The sequence below is a fragment of the Leucopleurus acutus genome, assembly GCF_964270905.1.
Source record: "Leucopleurus acutus genome assembly, chromosome: 8".
NCBI classification, from domain to species: Eukaryota; Metazoa; Chordata; class Mammalia; order Artiodactyla; family Delphinidae; genus Leucopleurus; species Leucopleurus acutus.
In genome coordinates, this window is record NC_139151.1 from 1,437,785 (window position 1) to 1,456,807 (window position 19,023).

Below are 19,023 nucleotides of genomic sequence, written 5' to 3' on the forward strand. Positions count from 1 at the left end.
CTGGAAGCATCCCGAGGACCGGGAGGCCATCCAGGCCCCAAGGCAGCACCACACCCACTCTCCTGCTACCTGGCAAGTTCAGGCTCAAACAGTCTCATCTTGCCGGCTTCAAGAACCTACTGACTGGCCGGCCTCACGCTCTGTCTTTCCCCACTCAAATTCCTCCCCCACAGGCATCCCAGAATGTTCCTCTCAGTGGATTAATCTCATCACATCTTCCTCATTAAAAGCCTTCCGTGGCTCTCCAGTGCTCGGCCTTCGTAAGGCTGCATCCAGATTGAACTTAAATCTTTCCATCCCGGGACCGCCCCGCAGAAGCAAAGTGTCAACAGCTCCCACTCACAGCCTGCACTTTTCCTGCTCCTGGTTCTTTCCTGTCTGAAGCTGACTTTCTTGGTTATCTTTAAATACCACACATCATCATAAAGGCTTAATTTGAATTCCTACTTTCTCCATGAATTCCTTCCTACAACACTTGTGCGGCATCATTCTCTCTTCCGTAGACCCATCATTATCTTGCACTGCAGCTGTGGAGTTAGGCTTCTGAAGGTGGAAATTTAACTTCAGCTTCGCGGTAGACCCACAGCCTGTCCCCCTGCACTACCCAGTACAGTGCCTTAGACTTCGAGGTCAAAACAGAAAACACCTGTCGTAGCTAAGGGCACATATGTTGGTCTCTCTAAACACTGACTTATAGTTAAAAAAATACCTTGGATATTTCTTTTATAGAGATGAGATGAAATAATGCAGTGATCATTTATAACAGGGTTCTCTAAAAAGTCTACATCTTTGGGTATTACTTTAAATCTACTTTCATAAATCATAAACACTACTTGCTTTACAAGGCTGTTAATAATTTAAGGAACCTATTTTTAAAAAGTCAACTTGGTCAAGGAGAGATTTTTGTTTATTATCCCAAAGTCTAGTTAAATGTTTAATTAAATGTAATAGAAATTTAAAAAATAGTCGTGAAGGCTTATTTAGAAAGATAAAATAAAAACCAGTGGACCTGAAAATGGTACAGAGAGGGGTAGATTTATTAATGTAGTGATTAAAAACATTTAAAAAGAGGAGCAAAAAAGCAAAAACTCAGAAAAAAAGTATACTCAAAGCACTTATAAGGAAATGTCACAGGAACTTTGAATACCATTCCCAGACCACATGCTTCTAAAACAACAAGTATTCACAGTTCCAAATAATCTCAGCCCTTGATATTCAGATAGTCCAGAAGTGCAGATACGCCCTAAATCTCAGCTTAGGAGAAGGATTTCCAGACACTCATTTCATCATGATTTACATTCAGAGGAGGAGTTGCTGCAAAGGAAGAGCAGCCCACAGAAACCTTCTGCATCTTCAGCCGAGGCACAAAGAACAGAAAAAGACAGGAAGACGCTTTCTCTCCATTTCTCCTTTCCCACACCTTTGCTTTACAGTCAGGAAAAACCCTCAACAGAAGTACCCAGATTCCCAGAAGAGGAATCTGGTGAACCAGCAAAATGCAGACAAATCAAGACTGTGGATCCAGGAAAGGACAGTGGTTTCGTGGTCAGTGTTCACTGGTCACCCTCTGCGTCAGGAAAACAAGGCAGCACGTCTTCTTGTAACGTTCCAGCCAGAGCAGCTCCTGCTGTCCTCCAGGTGTCGCCCTCCAGGTGCCGCCCTCCAGCTGACGCTGTGATGGTGCCCTGGACAAGCACAGCCCCTCCAGCGCGTCCTGGACTCACTGTGACAGTGCCGTCCACATGGAACCACTCGACACTGATCCTCCCATCGGAGCCTCAGTCCAGGGGCTACTCCTGCAGCAGGCTTCTTGAGATCAGTATCCGCATCACTTCGTTGCTGCCTGCAAGAGCGAGAGAGGATGGAGGGGCTTAGGAGCTGCCGGGCCTGAGAGTCAGCAAAGCTCTGGCTAGGGATGTAAAGGGCAACGTCGCTTTTTTTTTTTTTTTTTTTGCGGTACACGGGCCTCTCACTGTTGTGGCCTCTCCCGTTGCAGAGCACAGGCTCCGGACGCGCAGGCTCAGCGGCCATGGCTCACGGGCCCAGCCGCTCCGCGGCACGTGGGATCTTCCCGGACCGGGGCACGAACCCACGTCCCCTGCATCGGCAGGTGGACTCTCAACCACTGCGCCACCAGGGAAGCCCGGCAACATCGCTTTTTATCTTGAAAGATGTCAGGAAGTGAGGAAAAAATTTACTTTTAAAAAAACCTCTATATATGGACATATATACACTACCAAACGTAAAATAGCTAGTGGGAAGCAGCCACATAGCACAGGGAGATCAGCTCAGTGCTCTGTGACCACCTAGAGGGGTGGGATGGGGGGGTGGGAGGAAGACACAAGAGGGAGGAGATATGGGGATACATGTATACGTATAGCTGATTCACTTTGTTATAAAGCAGAAACTAACATACCACTGTAAAGCAATTATACTCCAATAAAGATGTTAAAAAAAAAAAAGTAACCTCTCCTGATAGTCAAAGCAAACAAAATAAAACAGCAGAACATACAATAGTATACATAATATGACTCTACTTCAAAAAAATGTATCTATTGGGGGTGGGATGAATTGGGAGATTGGGATTGACATATACACACTATGCATAAAACAGATAACTAATGAGAACCTATTGTATAGCACAGGGAACTCTACTCATTGCTCTGTGGTGACCTAAATGGGAAGGAAATCCAAAAAAGAGAGGATACATGCATATGTATAGCTGATTCACTTTGCTGTACAGCAGAAACTAATACAACATTGTAAAGCAACTATCCTCCAATAAAAATTAACTTTAAAAAATGTATCTATACAAGCGCAGAAAAAGGTCCAAAAGAAAATATTTTTGGTCTTAAATATAAAAGGAGCCCAAAGTATTAGTTCTGATGTCAAAACATGAATGATCTTTTTTAACTTTTCTTATATTTTGTAAGTCTTCAACAATAAATATACCAACATCACTGGTAATCAGAAAACTGAATTTTAAAAAAACAAAAACATTTTCCCTGAAAGAAGAGGGGGGGTCAGTTGCTTGCTTCATTTTTCCACTCTTTTTTTTTTAGTTTATTTTTTTATTTCCACTCTTTTTAATGCAAAAAGAAATATTAACCACCATGAGGAATGACTAATCACACATCTCGAATAAAATCAAAGCTGAAATTTCCTATCTATCCAATAACAAAGTCTGGGGTGAAACAAGTGACGAAGACCAGTGCGCACATTTTCCTACAAGTGGATGATGGTGTGGCCTGAAATAAGCATATCTGGCTTTTCTCAGTTATTCTAACAGGGTTGAAAGAGTCAGAATGAAGGGAAGTCTCCCGCACTCACCAAGGCTGGAAAGCAACAGCCACGTACGACTGGAGTCACAGAAGGAATGAGGCGACGGGTTTGGCCTGCGCACTAGCAACCCTGCTCATAAACACGCTTTAGGGACAAGGTTTGCAGCAGAAAGCAGATACTAAAGCCTGTGACTTGGACGTGACACCCCGTGGTGGCTCTCAGTGCGGCTCCCAGACAGGCAGGAGCAACCTCCCTGAACCCTCGTTAGAGATGCAGATCCCCAGGCCCACCAAGGCCCATGGAGTCAGAAGCTCTGTGCTCACAAATCCTCCCAGTGGTCCTGACGCTGGTCGGGTCTGAGAAGGATGCTTCAGAAGCCACAGGGAGGCTGGTGCTTCCTTCAGGTTCCTTCACTCAAAGTCACTTCCATAAGCCTTTGCCTCATCTGCTGCCTTTGCTACAGTGTAACCACCTCAGCTGCCTACTGGCTAAACAACAGTCATGTAATTTGAAGACTTCCAAATCAGCGTGGAGTGGAGAAGGCCCTGCAGAGCCCGACGCCAGCAGCTTACCCATCTCCTGCCCGTGGGCCTGTGATCGGCAAGAAGATGCCCGTGTGTGACAATTAATTTACTGAAAGCTCCATTAGCAACACTGATGGTCATGATCAGAGTGTAGAGGCTGGAGATCAAACTAGCTCACATCTACCCTGGAAGTTACTGTGGAGAAGTCCTGGGATCCCTGAGGACCAAGTATTTTACAACAGTGAAGAACAGCCGCTGCTGCAGTTTTCAAAATGCTTTCTCGGATGTTATCTTCGTTTGCGCTGTCTCTATAAATGACAAAGGCAAAGAGCAGGAGGGGGGTGACTCGGTGACTTCCGCGGGGACAGAGCAGGGCCTCCCGGCCCCCAGGCCAAGTCAGGACGGCACAGCAGGCCCCTCCAGAGGGGGCCAGGAGCAAGGAGGGAGGAGGAAGACAGGAAGCACGGCGACAGACGGCAGGGGTGACGGCTCCGAAAGGGAGAGAACCACCTTGGCCACTTTTACCTTCGAGGATCTGATGGACCCTGGAGTCCCGCATGTACTGCTGGACCGCGCAGTCCTTCAGGTAGCCGTAGCCCCCGTGCATCTGCAGGGCCTGGTTGCAGATCTGCTGGGACACAGGGATTAGATACCTCGGATTCTGAGAAGGCTCCGGAACAGGGGCTCCTCCCTCCGCCCCAGCCCTGATCTGGCTGCCTGCCCTGAGCCAACGTGAGGAAGGTGAAGGTGCCAGCCAGGCCAGAGGGTCTCCGGTTCTGTGTGCACAGGGACAACGAGGGAAGTCTGCCTCCTGAGCGAGCCAGTCCCCACCCACGAGGGACTCAGAGGCCTCTGCCCTTCTCGCCTGCTGTCTGCAGGGAGAGGCTGCCCGCCCCACACCAGCTGAAGTTCTGGCGAGCGGCAGATGCAGCCTTGCTGTGGAAATGGCTCTGTCCCTGACATTTAAACAGGGCTGTGGTCTGACCCTTCTTCCAAAGGCAGCATCTCACCCAGCGCACAGCCAAAGGGCAGAGACAAAACCTGATGTGCGGCGGCGTGGAGCAGGTGAAGTGCCGGCCGAGCGCCCACGTGGGCCTCTCCTGAGTAACTGACGCCTTACGCAGCATTCCAGGAGCAGCCGGGCGGCCCGCCACAGGCCGGTCACCCAAGAGAGGCAGACAGCAGCACCACTCACCGCAAAGCATTCGTCTGTAGCGAAGAGCTTGGCCATGGAGCACAGGGCCACCGCATCCTCACGTTCCTCCTGCAGAGCCACGGCTGCGTTGCGGATCATCAGCCGTGAGGCCACCAGCCTGGCCACCATATCTGCCAGTTTGAACTGCAGGTACTGCAGTGAGAGGAGAGAAGAGAACCAGACACACAGACAGGCTCAGAGAGCCACCTCTAACCGGGCCGCTTCTAAGGGGCCCCAGGCTCCACAAAGAATGTGCCTCGTTAAGTTCTAAGTCCACTGCACTCCCTGCACTTCAGCATCTCACCTCCTTAGGAAGATGCTCCCTCCGTCTGTCCCTTCCACCTACAACCAGTAAAACGCCCACAGCTCTGCCCGGCACGCCCTGGGGCCCCGAGCCCCTGCACACCTCACGGGGGGTGGGCTGGGACCCAGCACGGGCAGGGCCAGGAAGCAGTGGACGTGGTGCCCGAGACCCCTGCCCCGGCAGCAGCAGCACAGGCCATAGCAGCACCCCGAACCCAACAAGCTAGACACAGCAGGGCGCCTGCGACCCCAGCTCCGGCCCCGCCCCCCCACCTGCTGTGGTGGCAGTGCTTGTGACCCAGGCAACCCCGAATGTGGCAGAGGTGCCCGCCGTCCGGTGCCCCTTGAGGCGACATCAGCCACAGGCACAGCCCCAGGCACAGCAAGCACCAGCACGCCCAGCGCAGCACCTCTGGCAGCAGCGGCAGAGGCAAGAGAAACCAAAGCCCACACTACAGCGCCACCTGCTGAAAACCAAAGGAAAGTTAGAACCAAGTAAAAAAGCTCTACCCAAGAAGGTACTGGCTACTTCAAATGGGCCAGCAGAGGAACAACTCACCAAGCACCATGCAGAAGCACGGTAACACGTGGGACCACAGAAAGACGGCAATTCTCCAGAAACCAGACTTAAAGTCATGGAATACTGGGACCTAACTGATGGAGAATTCAAAATAGCTGCATCAGGAAACTCGATGAGTTATGAGAAAAGTCAGATGGGCAGTTCAATGAGCTCAGGAATAAAACTAATGTGCAGAAGGACTACTTTACCAAAGAGACTGAGACTCTTAAGAAAGAATGAAACCAAAATTCTGGAGCTGAAGAACTCAATAAATGAGACGGAAAATGCATTAGAAAGCTATGGGGATCGAGCCGACCACAAGGAAGAGGGAACTAGTGAGCTCCAAGACAGAAATCTAGAAATGATTCAGGTAGGAGAGGAGAGAGCGCTAAGGTTAAAAACACGGAATCCTACGAGAGCTATCCCACTCCATCAGGAAGAGCAACAGAAGGACAGTGGGCATCCCAGAAGGAAAAGACAGGGGAAGGGAGCACAGAGCTTGTTTAGAAGTAAGAGCTGAGGGCTTCCCTGGTGGCACAGTGGTTAAGAATCCGCCTGCGAATGCGGGGGACACGGGTTCAAACCCTGGTCTGGGAAGATCCCACATGCTGCAGAGCAACTAAGCCCATGCACCACAACTACTGAGCCTGCGCTCTAGAGCCTGTGAGCCACAAGTACTGAAGCCCGCGCACCTAGAGCCCATGCTCTGCAACAAGAGAAGCCACCGCAATGAGAAGCCCGCACACCGCAAGGAAGAGTAGCCCCCGCTCACTGCAACTAGAGAAAAGCCCGTGGGCAGCAACAAAGACCCAATGCGGCCAAAAATAAAATAAATAAACTTAAAAAAAAAAAAGAAGTAATAGCTGAGAGTGTCCCAAACCTGGGGAAGGAACTGGATACACAAGTCTGTGTAACTAAGAGAAAACCTAATTATCTCAATGCAAAAAGATCTTCTCCAAGACACATAATATTAAAACTGTCCACAGTCAATGACAAAGAAAGAATTTTAAAGGCAGTCAGAAAAAAAGGGCAATAACCTACAAAGGAACCCCATTAGGCTAAGGGCGGAACAGAACTATCTTACAATCCAGCCGTTCCACTTATGGTATTTTTCCAAAGAATATGAAAACACTAATTCAAAAAGATACATGCACCTCTATGTTCACTGCAGCACTATTTACAACAGCCAAGATATGGAAGCAACCTAAGTGTCCATCAATAGATAAATGCACAAAGAAGACAGGGTGTACGTATACAATGGAATACTACTCAGCCATAAAAAAGAATGGAATCTTGCCTTTTGTGACAACATGGATGGACCTAGAGGATATTATGTTAAGTGAAATAAGTCAGACAGAGAAAGACAAATACCATATGATTTCACTCATACGAAGAGTCTAAAACACACACAATAAATGAATGCACAAAACAAAACAACATCACATAGATACAGAAAACAGACTGGTGGTTACCAGAGAAGAAGGGGGTGAGGGGAGGGTGAAATGGGTAAAGGAGATCAAGTGTTATGCTGATTGATGGAAATCAGACTTTCAGTGGTGAGCTCACTGTAGTGTATACAGAAATCCAATTATAATATATACATGAGGGACTTCCCTGGTGGTCCAGTGGATAAGACTCCACACTCCCAATGAAGGGGACACAGGTTTGATTCCTGGTCAGGGAACTAAGATCCCACATGCCACATGCCACACGGTACAGGCAAAAAAAAAAAAAAAAATGTATACATGAAACATATAATGTTATAAACCAGCATTACCTCAATAAAGAAAAAAGAAAGAAAAACTGGAACACAAGCAAAAGAAAAAAGAGATAAATCATCTAATCCCATCCCCCTGAAATAATTACTTCTTGCATTTTTCAGATGTATCCCTGAAAGTGTTTCATTAATATTTATTCCCTGGTGGTCCAGTGGTTAAGACTTCACCTTTCAATTCAGGGGGTGTGGGTTCAATCCCCAGTCAGGGAGCTAACATCCCACCTGCCTCGCTGCCAAAAAATCAAAACATAAGACAGAGCAATATTGCAATAATTCAATAAAGACTTAAGAAAAAAAATGGTCCACATCAAAAAAAAAAATCTTTTACAAGAAATTTAGGGCTTCCCTGGTGGCGCAGTGGTTAAGAATCCGCCTACCAACGCAGGGGACACGGGTTCGAGCCCTGGTCTGGGAAGATCCCGCATGCTGCGGAGCAACTAACCCCATGTGCCACAACTACTGAGCCTGTGCTCTAGAGCCTTCAAGCCACAACTACCAAAGCCTGTGCACCTAGAGCCCGTGCTCCACAACAAGAGAAGCCTCCGCAATGAGAAGCCCCTGCTCGCTGCAACTAGAGAAAGCTGTGCACAGCAGTGAAGAACAAAAGCAGCCAAAGACAGACAAGTAAATTAATTAAAAAAATTTATACATATTCATGTATTCTGTAAACAAAGCAGAAGCATACTCCTCTAAAATGTCGTGCTTTTTCTTGCCAGTCAATGTATCACGAATCTTTTCACGACTATAAGCAAAAATTATTAAACAATTATTGACAGAAATAGAGCACAAGTTCTGGCTGAAATGGGGGCAGAACCCACAAGAGACATCAGGGCCCCACAGTTGTAGAGAATGTTCTAGAGACAAAAGCAAAAGCTAGGACACCGGGGAAGTTACCTGGTTACTGGCCAGGGGCTCTCCAAACTGCTTCCGGACCTTGAGGTGGTCTCGGGTGAGGATGACCGAAGCATAAGCAGCGCCCAGAGAGCAGGACGCTAGGAAGGACGGTACCAACACGTCAAGTGAGCCAGGGGACCGTGCTGCCCGCCCGCCGCTCCTGCCCCCTGGGGTCCTCACCGACATTGATCCTCCCCCCGTTCAGTCCTCTCATGGCAATGAGGAAGCCCTGGCCCTCGTCCCCGATCCTGTTGGCCACAGGGACAGCACAGTCTTCAAAGATCACCGCTCGGGTCGGCTGTGAGTTCCACCCCACCTGGCAAAAATCAGGGGCTGTGTGGCTGCCCAGAAGTTGACCGCTCAGGGCAGCGTCCTGTCCACCAGGCTCTCCTATCCCTGGACTTAGTCCCTCGGGAACTTCAGTGAGGAAAAATAGAAAGGTCACACAAATATCTGTCAACTCAGGTTTTTCTCTTTCAGCTCAACATTTTCAACACATTACGAGCATCTACTTCCTAGCGCCCACTCCACCAGACCAACCTGTCCCCAAACATTTCCCACCGCTTCCTTCAGGATCGGGCAGAGCCCTCCTCCTTTGTGGCACCTCCATGAGTATATTCTTCTATAAAAAACATTGACGGTATAAGGATTACTCGGAGTATGTGTCCTTTTATAAGGACAGCGGAAGGATCATAATGATCAAGAGCCACCCTCGTCCTTTGAAGAGCTCAGCGTTGTTGCACGTGGTGCCGTAACGTCCACCACGCTGGCCATCGGCTGCACGGACCCGGCGAGATGCGGGCACTGGCGCGTGGGAGCCAATCACACACACCTTCTCTCAGCTTGGCTGCCGGTGACGTCACCCTGGTGACATCATCCCGGTGACATCACCCCGGAAGCCAGAAATCGGTCCGGGGAGAGTATTTCCACCACAGAAACTGGCAAACACTGCACATGAGGGGCTTCTTGGTGTCTGCTTTTCCCAGGGAGCTGAGGCTCAGTGAGGCAGATCCTGAAGAGCACAAGACCAGACAAAGCCCCCGGCTCCCCGACAGCTGAGAGCCCCACTGCCCTCGTTCAGGGCTCCCTGCCGTGGGAAGAGGCGCTCCACCCACAGCCTTTTATTTAAGGTTTTTCTTCCAAGAGAAGGGTTCAGTCCTTCTCTTCTGTCCGTCACCCTGTACCCTCGATTCCACTCAAACTGTTCTGCGACCTGTGCGGCTGGCCTGTTGACCATACTTCTGCTTCTCCTCTCCCTCCCCGGAAGCACTCCCATCTCCAACCTCCGTCAAAGTCGAGCTTCGCTGGAACCTCCTGAGGCCCTTCCGGTCGCCTGAGCCAGCACTGACCTCGCTGTCTTTCAGGCCCCCAAGTCTGAAACCTTCCCACACTGGCCTGTGTGGTCTCCCTGGAACTTACCTCCCATCCAGAACATACACACCTGGAACGGGGCAGACGGGCAGACCTTAACGACAGCCAATCATAAGAGAACCACATACAAACAGCTGCTACCTTCTAGCCCCTTCCTGTGAAAGCAGCTCCCTTCTCCCCCGGGCAGAGAACCCCGCTCCTCAACCCCCAGAGCCCCTGGGAGGCTGCAGCCAGAAAGAAGACCCTCCTCCCCGCCCCTCCGGCAGCCCCGGCCGCCCAGGACCAGGGGAGCCCTGTCCCGTCCATCTGTCTTTCCTTCCACAGACTGCCTTCCCACTGCCACCCCTCCTACGGGAAAACGCATTCTTCTGTACGAAACCTTTTAACAATTAAATCCAACATAAAACAATTCCTCACACCACTTTCCCATAAAGCCAATGCAGAACTGGTTGTTTAAAGCTCTCAGCTACAAAATGTGCTCAGTACGCCAAGTCAAAGCATGTGCCTGCAGGAAAGACGGCCATGCAGCTGGAGAGAAAGACCCGCTGCTCAGGCCATCACGGCAGCCAAATCAGCCATGGCGATCAGTGGGTGACCCTGCACCCGGCCTGCGCAGCCCTGCCTGCCTCTCCAACTTCATCCCACACCGTTCCCTTTGCTCACGACCCCCCGGCCACACGGAGAGGCTCTGGCTTCTTCAAACAGGCTCATCCTGCCCCCACCTCGGGCCCTCTGTCCCACTGCCGTCTCTGCCCAGAACTGTCCTCACGGCCGGCTCCCGTGACGCTGCAGACCACATCTCAAAGGACACCTCATCTTCAGAGAGTCGTCTGTCCCCACCCTGAGAAGCTCTCCTCCGTCCATGACGTAGCCTCCAGCCTGCCTTCCTCCCTTGCCCTGAGCGCTGATGGAAGGCACCGTGTTGGTTCCTGCGCCCACCCTCCACCCTGCTGCTAACAGGCCAATTCTACAGGACAGGGCGCGTCCGTGCGGGCCCCTGCTCTGTCCCACCACTCGGTACAGTGGACCCCTGCTAGCTGCTCAATGAATGAGACGCCCTTCCAAATTCCCCACACATTATAGGACACGTAAAGCAAGACGAATAATTAAGAAGAAAACAAGCAAAAAGAAATACGATATATATGCTTAAAAGCGAGAGGAGACAGAAAGTAAAGGTAAAGAGACGCTTTTTGTATATGGAATTTACTTACAGTTTTTCTCCAGGCCCTAACCTTGTCAGCTTTGGTATGCTATCAACCGATACCAGAAATACTGATGTGCTGAAATAATCATCACTATCTTTATAAGCACAAACACCAGAATCAGTATGACTTGGTCCTGTAAAATTATGTCAGGCTCCATGTCGGTCTGTCTTATAATCCCAAACAGACATTCCTAGGATTAAGAAGTCTTAGAGCTACCTATCTCATATACCACGTGTACACAGCTTACATAGCTTATAAAGGTAAGCCGATGTCTTATAATCCCAGACAAGCTGTGGTGATTCTTGTACCCCCAGGAGCGAGTGTAAGCCTTTGCAGAGTCTGTGTCTAGCAGGTCCTGCTTTCCTGTACAAGAGAAGGGGCACTGAACCTCTGAACTCCTAGCAGCTACAAAGGATCAGGAAGGTCATGAAGGGACGAATGGGGAACTGGGGAGCCAGGAGAGGAGAGGTAGATTAGGGGCCATTTCATTACTGACTTCTCTCCAAAAGCTCCAACTCTTAACAGTACCTGCTGGAGGTGGAGGCCAGTCACCTGGCCTGGCCCACCTGACTAGATCCCACCCTCATCACCAGTGAGTTACATAACCACAGGTCTACTGTTCATGGCCTGGCTACTTCTTAACCCTAAAAACGTCTTCTCGAAGCCTATGGAAACACTCTTCTTCTTACATTACTGAAAGACCCACAATCACTTCCAGTGAGTTTTACTGTATTTTTATTTAGAGAAGAAAAGTGGCCCATATGCTTTTCATTCCTGAGACCTCTAGTCTTCTGCAAGCATTTCCTCCTGGGGGAACAAGAGGGCATCAAGATAAGAAGGTAGATAAGAGATACAGGCCAAAAGTGGCTGCAGGAGAGATGACAGAGAAACCCCTCCCGTTGATGAACTTCCTGGCAAATGCTGCCACTTCACCAGCGGTCCAGCGCACTCTGACGCCCTATCCCGCTGATACACTGTCGAAACCTTAACTGAAGGTCAGTGAGCCAGTGTGGAACCCATTTCCCGAAACAGAGCAGAGGCTGGTCTGGCAGAAGCAAGAGGCTCACGACCTGACTCTCCCTGTCCAGCCACACTCACCTTTCTCTCCTTCTTGCCAAAGCTGAGGCCAGGGGTCCCCTTCTCAACAACTATGCACGAGATGCCTTTGGGGCCTGGTCCTCCTGTTCGGCACATGACCACATAGATGTCTGCTTCGCCTCCACCACTGATGAAGGCCTGCGGGTTTGGAGAGGGGAAAACACTGCGGTCCTCCGACGATGGGACAGTGAGAGATATGGTGGCACAGAGAAACTAAGGAGGGTTACAAAGAGCCGGCACTGAGGCTGTAAAAAGGACAGACACTAGTGAACGGAACTAAGTGGACTGAGACCCGAAGAGAAACAGAGACAGTGAACACGGGAAGTCGGCCTGAGGTTCCCTCCCACACGTACCACCCCCGGGAACGTTCACTCGCGGACCTGGGGTCCAGGCTGTGGAGGCAGGAGGGGGACAGCCTCCGATCTGCCCGGGGAGGACCGAGGACGGCATGCTTGTACCTTGGAGCCACTGAGCACGTAATGATCTCCTCGTCGCTTGGCGGAGGTCAAGAGGGAGGCGGCATCACTCCCACTGCCTATGGCAGGGACAGGAGGGAAGCATAGAGGTGGGAGAGAGCCTGGGAAGGTAAGGAAGCCCCAGCAAGGCTCTACCTGAGAAATCTTCCCTTACAAAAAACACCTCAGAGTTTGATACTTTAAAATCCATATGGCTGAGAAGCTCTCTATACTTGTGAAAACTGCATACGGCAATCAGACCCTTTTCCATCTCCCATCACACTAGCTTGCAAGGAGCCTCCTACAAGGAGGTTCTGGTCTGCAGCCTGGAAAGACTCTGCCCTAGAGAGCTCTTAGCCTGTGACATCAGGCCACGGCCATCAGGCACTCCTGGTCAACAACGGCTACAGGTGCGGGGCTGAGAAGGCACGCCCCGTGATTTCCCATGAGCTACACCTCCTGCTGCACGGCAAACCCACCTGGTTCAGTGAGGCAGTAGGAAGCAAACTTCTCCATGGTACAGAGTGGAGGGCAAAACCTGTGCCTCTGTTCCTCACTTCCAAAGGTATCAATCATCCAGGCACACATGCTGACAGGTACACCAAGAAGAGACATTGACAGAGATAGAGAGGGAAAAGAAAAGGAAATTTGAGGGGGGAGGGGAACGGGGAAAGAGAACAAAGGCAGCAAAGTAGAGTGAAGCAGAACAGAGTGGGGAGGGAAAAGTCACAATTGAGAAGATTCATCTTTAAAGCAAAGGACTGGATTAACACATATTCCTGGAACACATACTACCCAGACGTACCCAGGGCCAAGGTATTTCCCACCTGGATGCTGTTCATGCTATTTCTAGTTAGGTTAACTGAGCTCCCTAAAAATCAAGGAGTCACATGTCCTTTCCCAAATTAGTGGAGGCTTCATCTCTGGGCTGAGGAAAAGGGAACAGGCCGCAACCACTCTACTGGAGAAGTCTGTTTGGTACCAGGTCAATCTGGAATTTGGGAGAAGGCCAGCATTCTCTAAGCAACATACAAGATGACAGATTCAAGTCCAACAGGGAGCAGCAGACTTAACTGCGAACTTTTAACTGTCTAGTCCTTCAAGGACAGCCAACCTGAAAGGAGCAACCTTTTCCCTGTTTATATAAAATTTCCCAGCCAGCCCGCACAAGCACGTCACTGTGCTTCCCGATCTTGGCCACTCACTTGTGGATGCTTATGTAGGCTGTGGTGCTGGTGCAGCCTGTGGCCAAGGCTTCAAAGATGACAGAGGTGTCGAGCCGTGACAGTCCAGACCCTCCTACATCTGTTCGTACGTAAATCCCCCCAAAGCCCAGCTGGGCTGCCTTCCGCATCACATCCACTGGGAACAGCTCCTGCGTACGAAGAGCGCAGGGTCATCAGTAAGTTATTCACAAACGGCCTTTCCTTTAGAGGGCACAAGGAAGGATCAAGACGTTTGCACTCGGGAGAGAGTAGGGAGTCTCTTAACATGCCTTTTGTCATCTATATAGTGGAACCAGTTAAAACGCATTCTATAAGGACTGGTTTCTGGCATCAAAGTTTCTTTTTATCATCAATAGAATTGCCTTGGTTTAAGAGTGCCCAAATCTCTGTGCAATTAAAAAAGATGATATCTACAGGATGCGGAAGATGCTTTCCAGGAAAGGAATCACACCACTCCTGGAACTTGCATTCGCTGTGAGAGTTTTAAGTGGAGAATAAATACCAAACAATCTGGATCATAAGGAGGAGATAAGGGTCACTGCACGAGGTGTCTGTGGGGACATCCAGCACAGGAAAACCCGCACCTTCTGGTCCCATTCTGCCATGTTTGGCGCCATCTCCCGGGCAGCAAAGTTGAACGCCACTTTCTGGAACTCTTTCTGCTCTTCGTTTAGTCCCGTAGAAGCTGTGGGCAAGGCGGCATTTACTCAGAACCAGGACAGGGGTCAGGGAAGTGTACTGCAAGCAAGAAGCACCACGAAGCCCGGGCCGGCGGTGGACCTACGAGAGCATTCCCACACGGCACACCACCTCCAGCACCCACCGTTAATCAGCGTCTTGATGTAGCATCACCTGCCTCCTTCCTTCTTTACTCCCAAACAGACTGGCTGAGTTCATTTACCTTGTTACTTATTCTTTCAATACTCATCTTCATCTCTTCCTCCTCACGAATCCACATTAAAGGAGTAATAAACACACTGACCCCAAATTATGATGAACATATTTTTCCTTCAGGATGTCCTGCATTTTCTGTATTGGAATCTGTGCGTATTTGTCTACCAGCTACAACAGTTTCATTTTAAAACATCAGTCAGGAAAGGAAGATACGTGTACTTTGGCTTACCTTCCAAATTAAGGAAAAGATCCTGTAACAAAGCTGTGCATTTGACAGTCACTGATAACAATGATAACGAGTCTTCCAGTGTTGAAAACATGGCTAAGGCCTTCCTAAATCCGTCTTCACCTAATGGATTCACAGTTTTTAGAATATTTTCTTTCCTAACTGTTAATGCTGTGACTTTGGGTAACTCCTTCACTTCCAGGTCTAAGCTACTTAAAAGCTAAGGAAATGAACTGACTGAGCAATACCAAGAGACAGGTAGTGGACAAGTTTCTCTAGAACCTTAAACATTTTGTAAAAGACTATACTATTCCAGTATTTCATCAAGGGTGATACTCTTTAGGAGAAAGATATCTGCATGAGCCTACGTGAAATAGTGACCACTCAATTCACAGTGTCATTACTTTACAACTTTTCTTTAAAGAGCCAGTTCCCCGAATGACACGAACACTATTTATTTTCTATGTTTTTTTTCAAACACTGTGAAGAATGAGGTAGGACTCAATTGGAAAGCAGAGCGACAGGCCATCTAGCTGGTCATGTAGGCCTGAAATATCTTTCCCGTTTTGCAAGGTGATAAGACTTTCAGCTAGAGACAGGCCAGAAGCTAAAAGGGAAGAACCTAAGCAAAGCTCCTGTGAAAAACCACAACCTTTTGGGAACCGTGTAGAGAATCTAGAAATGAAAGGACCATGAATCCTGGGAGCCACCATGCAGAAGGGTCAGCAACCTGCACAGGGTGACAGACTTACGCTGCTCACGTTATCTTTCTTTTGTTTTCTTAGGACTGCCGTTTTGAAAGGACCGCCTGCCTCACATGTGCCAGGAAGAGAGAACGGAGTGTCTGCTGCAGCTGGAGGCACAGTGGTGGCTGAGGAAACATCAGGGGAAGATGAAGTGCTGGGCTCTGCACTGCTTTCTAAGGTTTCAGCCTTTTGGTCCTGGGGTGATGCTAAAGAGCACACCCGACCACGACTTCCTTCAGTGCCCGACTGTCCTGCGCGGCCCTTCCCACTGAGAACAAGGGCAGGTGGCAGCATGTGTCTCTGGGTAGACCTGGGCCTCAGGAGTGGCTGCTGTGTGAAGCAGGACAAAGCTGTCTGTCTGTAACAGGACCCTCACCAAAATGGGAAACTGAGAAGTGAAGAGTTGTGAGGATTAAAGATGACGCTACCTTGAGAAGTCCAAAGCAGAAAACTACGTTGGGTGTTGCTCTCGGAAATGTGGTTAGGGATAAACAATTCATGGTTCCTTGCCTGGGAGTCGGGTCATTTTCCACTCACAAAAGAATACTGACTGTCTACCATGGAGCAGTGCTGGGGTGTCAAAGATGAAAATGGTCCATTCACCCAAAGGATGACATAAGTGGTGAGAAAGCAAACATCTGACTGTACACGGGCTACAAAACTTCCGTCCCAGCAAGAGCTCAAAATGTGTCTACAGATATTATTATTAGTATTTGACAGAGTAAAACAAGTAGTTCAGGGTATAAAAGGTCTAAGAAGTAGATCTGAATTGCATACAAAGTAAATAAGAGGGAATGGGTGTACACAAATCAGATGTACAGGCACACCTTGTTTCATTGCCCTTCATTTCTCTCTGCAGAATCTGTGTTTTTTACAAACTGAAGGTCTGTAGCAACTCTGTGTTGTCAAATGATGGTTAGGCTTTTTTAGCAATGAAGTATTTTTAAATTAAGGTATGGACATTGTTTTCTTAGACACAATGCTACTGCACACTTAATAGACTACAGTGCAGTGTAAACATAACTTTTACAAGTACCCGGAAAACAACAAAGTCGTTATTGCAGTATCTGCTTCATTACAGTGGTATGGAACCAAACCTGGAGTATCTCTGAGGTGCACCTGTATAAATACAACATAATTACATATTTATTTAAGATAGATAATAATCAATTCTAGATAATGGAATGCTAACAAAAGGAGAACACTGCTTGGAGAAAAAAAGTGGAAATGGCAAGCTAAAAAGTAAATTATACACAAGAAAGCATGGTTACTGAGTAAAAATACCTAAGTTCTCAGAAAACATGCACTGGAAAACAAAACAAGACGAAAACCAGGAACTTCCCTGGTGGTGCAGTGGTTAAGAATCCACCTGCCAATGCAGGGGACACGGGTTCAACCCTTGGTCCGGGAAGATCCCACATGCCACGGAGCAACTAAGCCTGTGCGCTACAACTTCTGAGCCTGGGCTCTAGAGCCCGCGAGCCACAACTACTGAGCCCGTGAGCCACAACTACTGAGACCGCTGTGCCACAACTACTGAAGCCCACGTGCCTAGAGCCCCGTGCTCCACAACGAGAAGCCACCGCAATGAGAACCCTGCGCACCACAACGAAGAGTAGTCCTGCTCGCTGCAACTAAAGAAAGCCCGCGTGCAACAACGAAGACCCAATGCAGCCAAAAATAAATAAATAAATAAATTTATTAAGAAAAGAATCTTTGAATGCATCCAAAGGCCAAATCTAGCCAGAGACTCAACAGTTCTGAGAATCCTGGAGCTCAAGGAACGCTTGGGAAGCTGCAGCAAATCACAATGAGGGAGCACTGGACAAGGAACCAGGCGTTCAAGATCTGGGTCTGCAACTATTAATTATACAATTTTCAGGAAGTCAGGCCTCCAGACTCCTCCCTCAGCCTCAGGTGCCCTGCTGTAAAACCAGGGGGCTGCACTAGACACTGAGCAAGTTTCCTCATCTGTAAAATGATATATCAGACATAATGAAAATCATAACGCTCTTAAAAATTACTTTTCACATTAAAATATGCCATGAATCAATGAGAAACCTTTGTTGATCACTTCCATTAACTTGATATTCTAATATGTAGAATGATACACCTAAAGGACAGTTTTCTCTCATTTTACTAATTAAAAGAGCATTAAAAAGCACCTTCAACTGGTCGAAGTTACACCACTAGCCACCGGATATACTTACATTTAACCAATTTGTTGCCAATCAACAAAGGTGACCTTGCTTACCGAATTCTAAGGGCTAGGATAGGGTGGCACCCTGTGAAGGTGTTTTAGAACATTGAGAAGAAAACTGTCCTATACCTTGGCGTCCTTTACAGCTCTGGATGTCGAGCTAAGGCCCTCAGAAGCTACTCTGCTGTTTTCAAAACTGTCATTTATTAAAAATCTTAAGAAAGAAAGACTTCATAAGAAAAAAGTGGTTAGGCGGCCGACAACGTCACAAAGTGTCTGGTTACCCCCTAGGCGGCCTAGGTCCCCCCCACTCCGTTACTGGCATCGAAATTATTTGCCTGGTGCCAGGAGACATTCAGATCTGTAAGCTCTGGTAGTTTCCCATTTGCAACAGGTTATTTTCTGCAGAAATTTCAACAGTTGAAGTGTTTTGTAGTTACAGGTGTTGTTCCATAATTTATATATGGGAGCAAACCTTGTATCACCGGAGATTTTGTTCACCAATCACAACCAGCCCCGGGCTTTTCACATTCTTACTGCCTTTAGAACCGATGGTTGTGATTTAAAAAAACAAAGTCACGAGCTTCCGCGGCGGAGCCCGTCGTTATCCGAAAGCAGATGGGTAACGACGTAGCTCCTAATTGTGAGAGGAAAGGTCGCAGGGGCGGCCTCGCGAAACGTACCGCCAGGTTCATAACGCAAAGCACGGTAAGGGCGGTCTGTACAAGGACGGACCAGCATCGGCCACCGGGCTGAGCCGCCGAGGGTCGCCCGCCCCCGGGGCCGCGCCACGTCTAAGCCGGGGAGACCACTAGGCCCGGGGCGCCCGGACAGGCCGACGCGGTGAATGAGGGCGGCCAGGCCGGCCAGGAGGGCGGCCGGGCCGGCCAGGTGGACGGACCCCTATCCCCGGGCGAGCCTTACGATCGATGCAGGAGACCACGCCCCGCCGACCGCTTTCGGCGGAGACCTGGAGCCCGCCGCGCAAGCCGCGCAGCCGCGCCCCGACACGCCACCACGGGACCCACAACATAGCCGCCGCCTGCTCCACTCCTTTCTGCTCGGGCC

The 19,023-nt window shown here is 49.1% G+C and overlaps 1 protein-coding gene across 1 annotated transcript; it reads right to left on the bottom strand.

The window, feature by feature from the left end:
* Window positions 1-1,645: 1,645 nt before the first annotated feature.
* Window positions 1,646-19,010, bottom strand: ACAD8 (acyl-CoA dehydrogenase family member 8). The gene is made up of 11 exons (XM_082843774.1): window positions 18,880-19,010; window positions 14,474-14,574; window positions 13,869-14,038; window positions 13,143-13,252; window positions 12,667-12,743; window positions 12,209-12,346; window positions 8,715-8,850; window positions 8,535-8,632; window positions 5,002-5,154; window positions 4,332-4,434; window positions 1,646-1,843 (listed from the first exon to the last, which is right to left on the bottom strand). Exons 1-11 carry the CDS (start codon window positions 18,986-18,988, stop codon window positions 1,791-1,793), a joined length of 1,248 nt encoding a protein of 415 aa, XP_082699900.1. The 5' UTR covers window positions 18,989-19,010; the 3' UTR covers window positions 1,646-1,790.
* Between the last annotated feature and the right edge of the window lie 13 nt (window positions 19,011-19,023).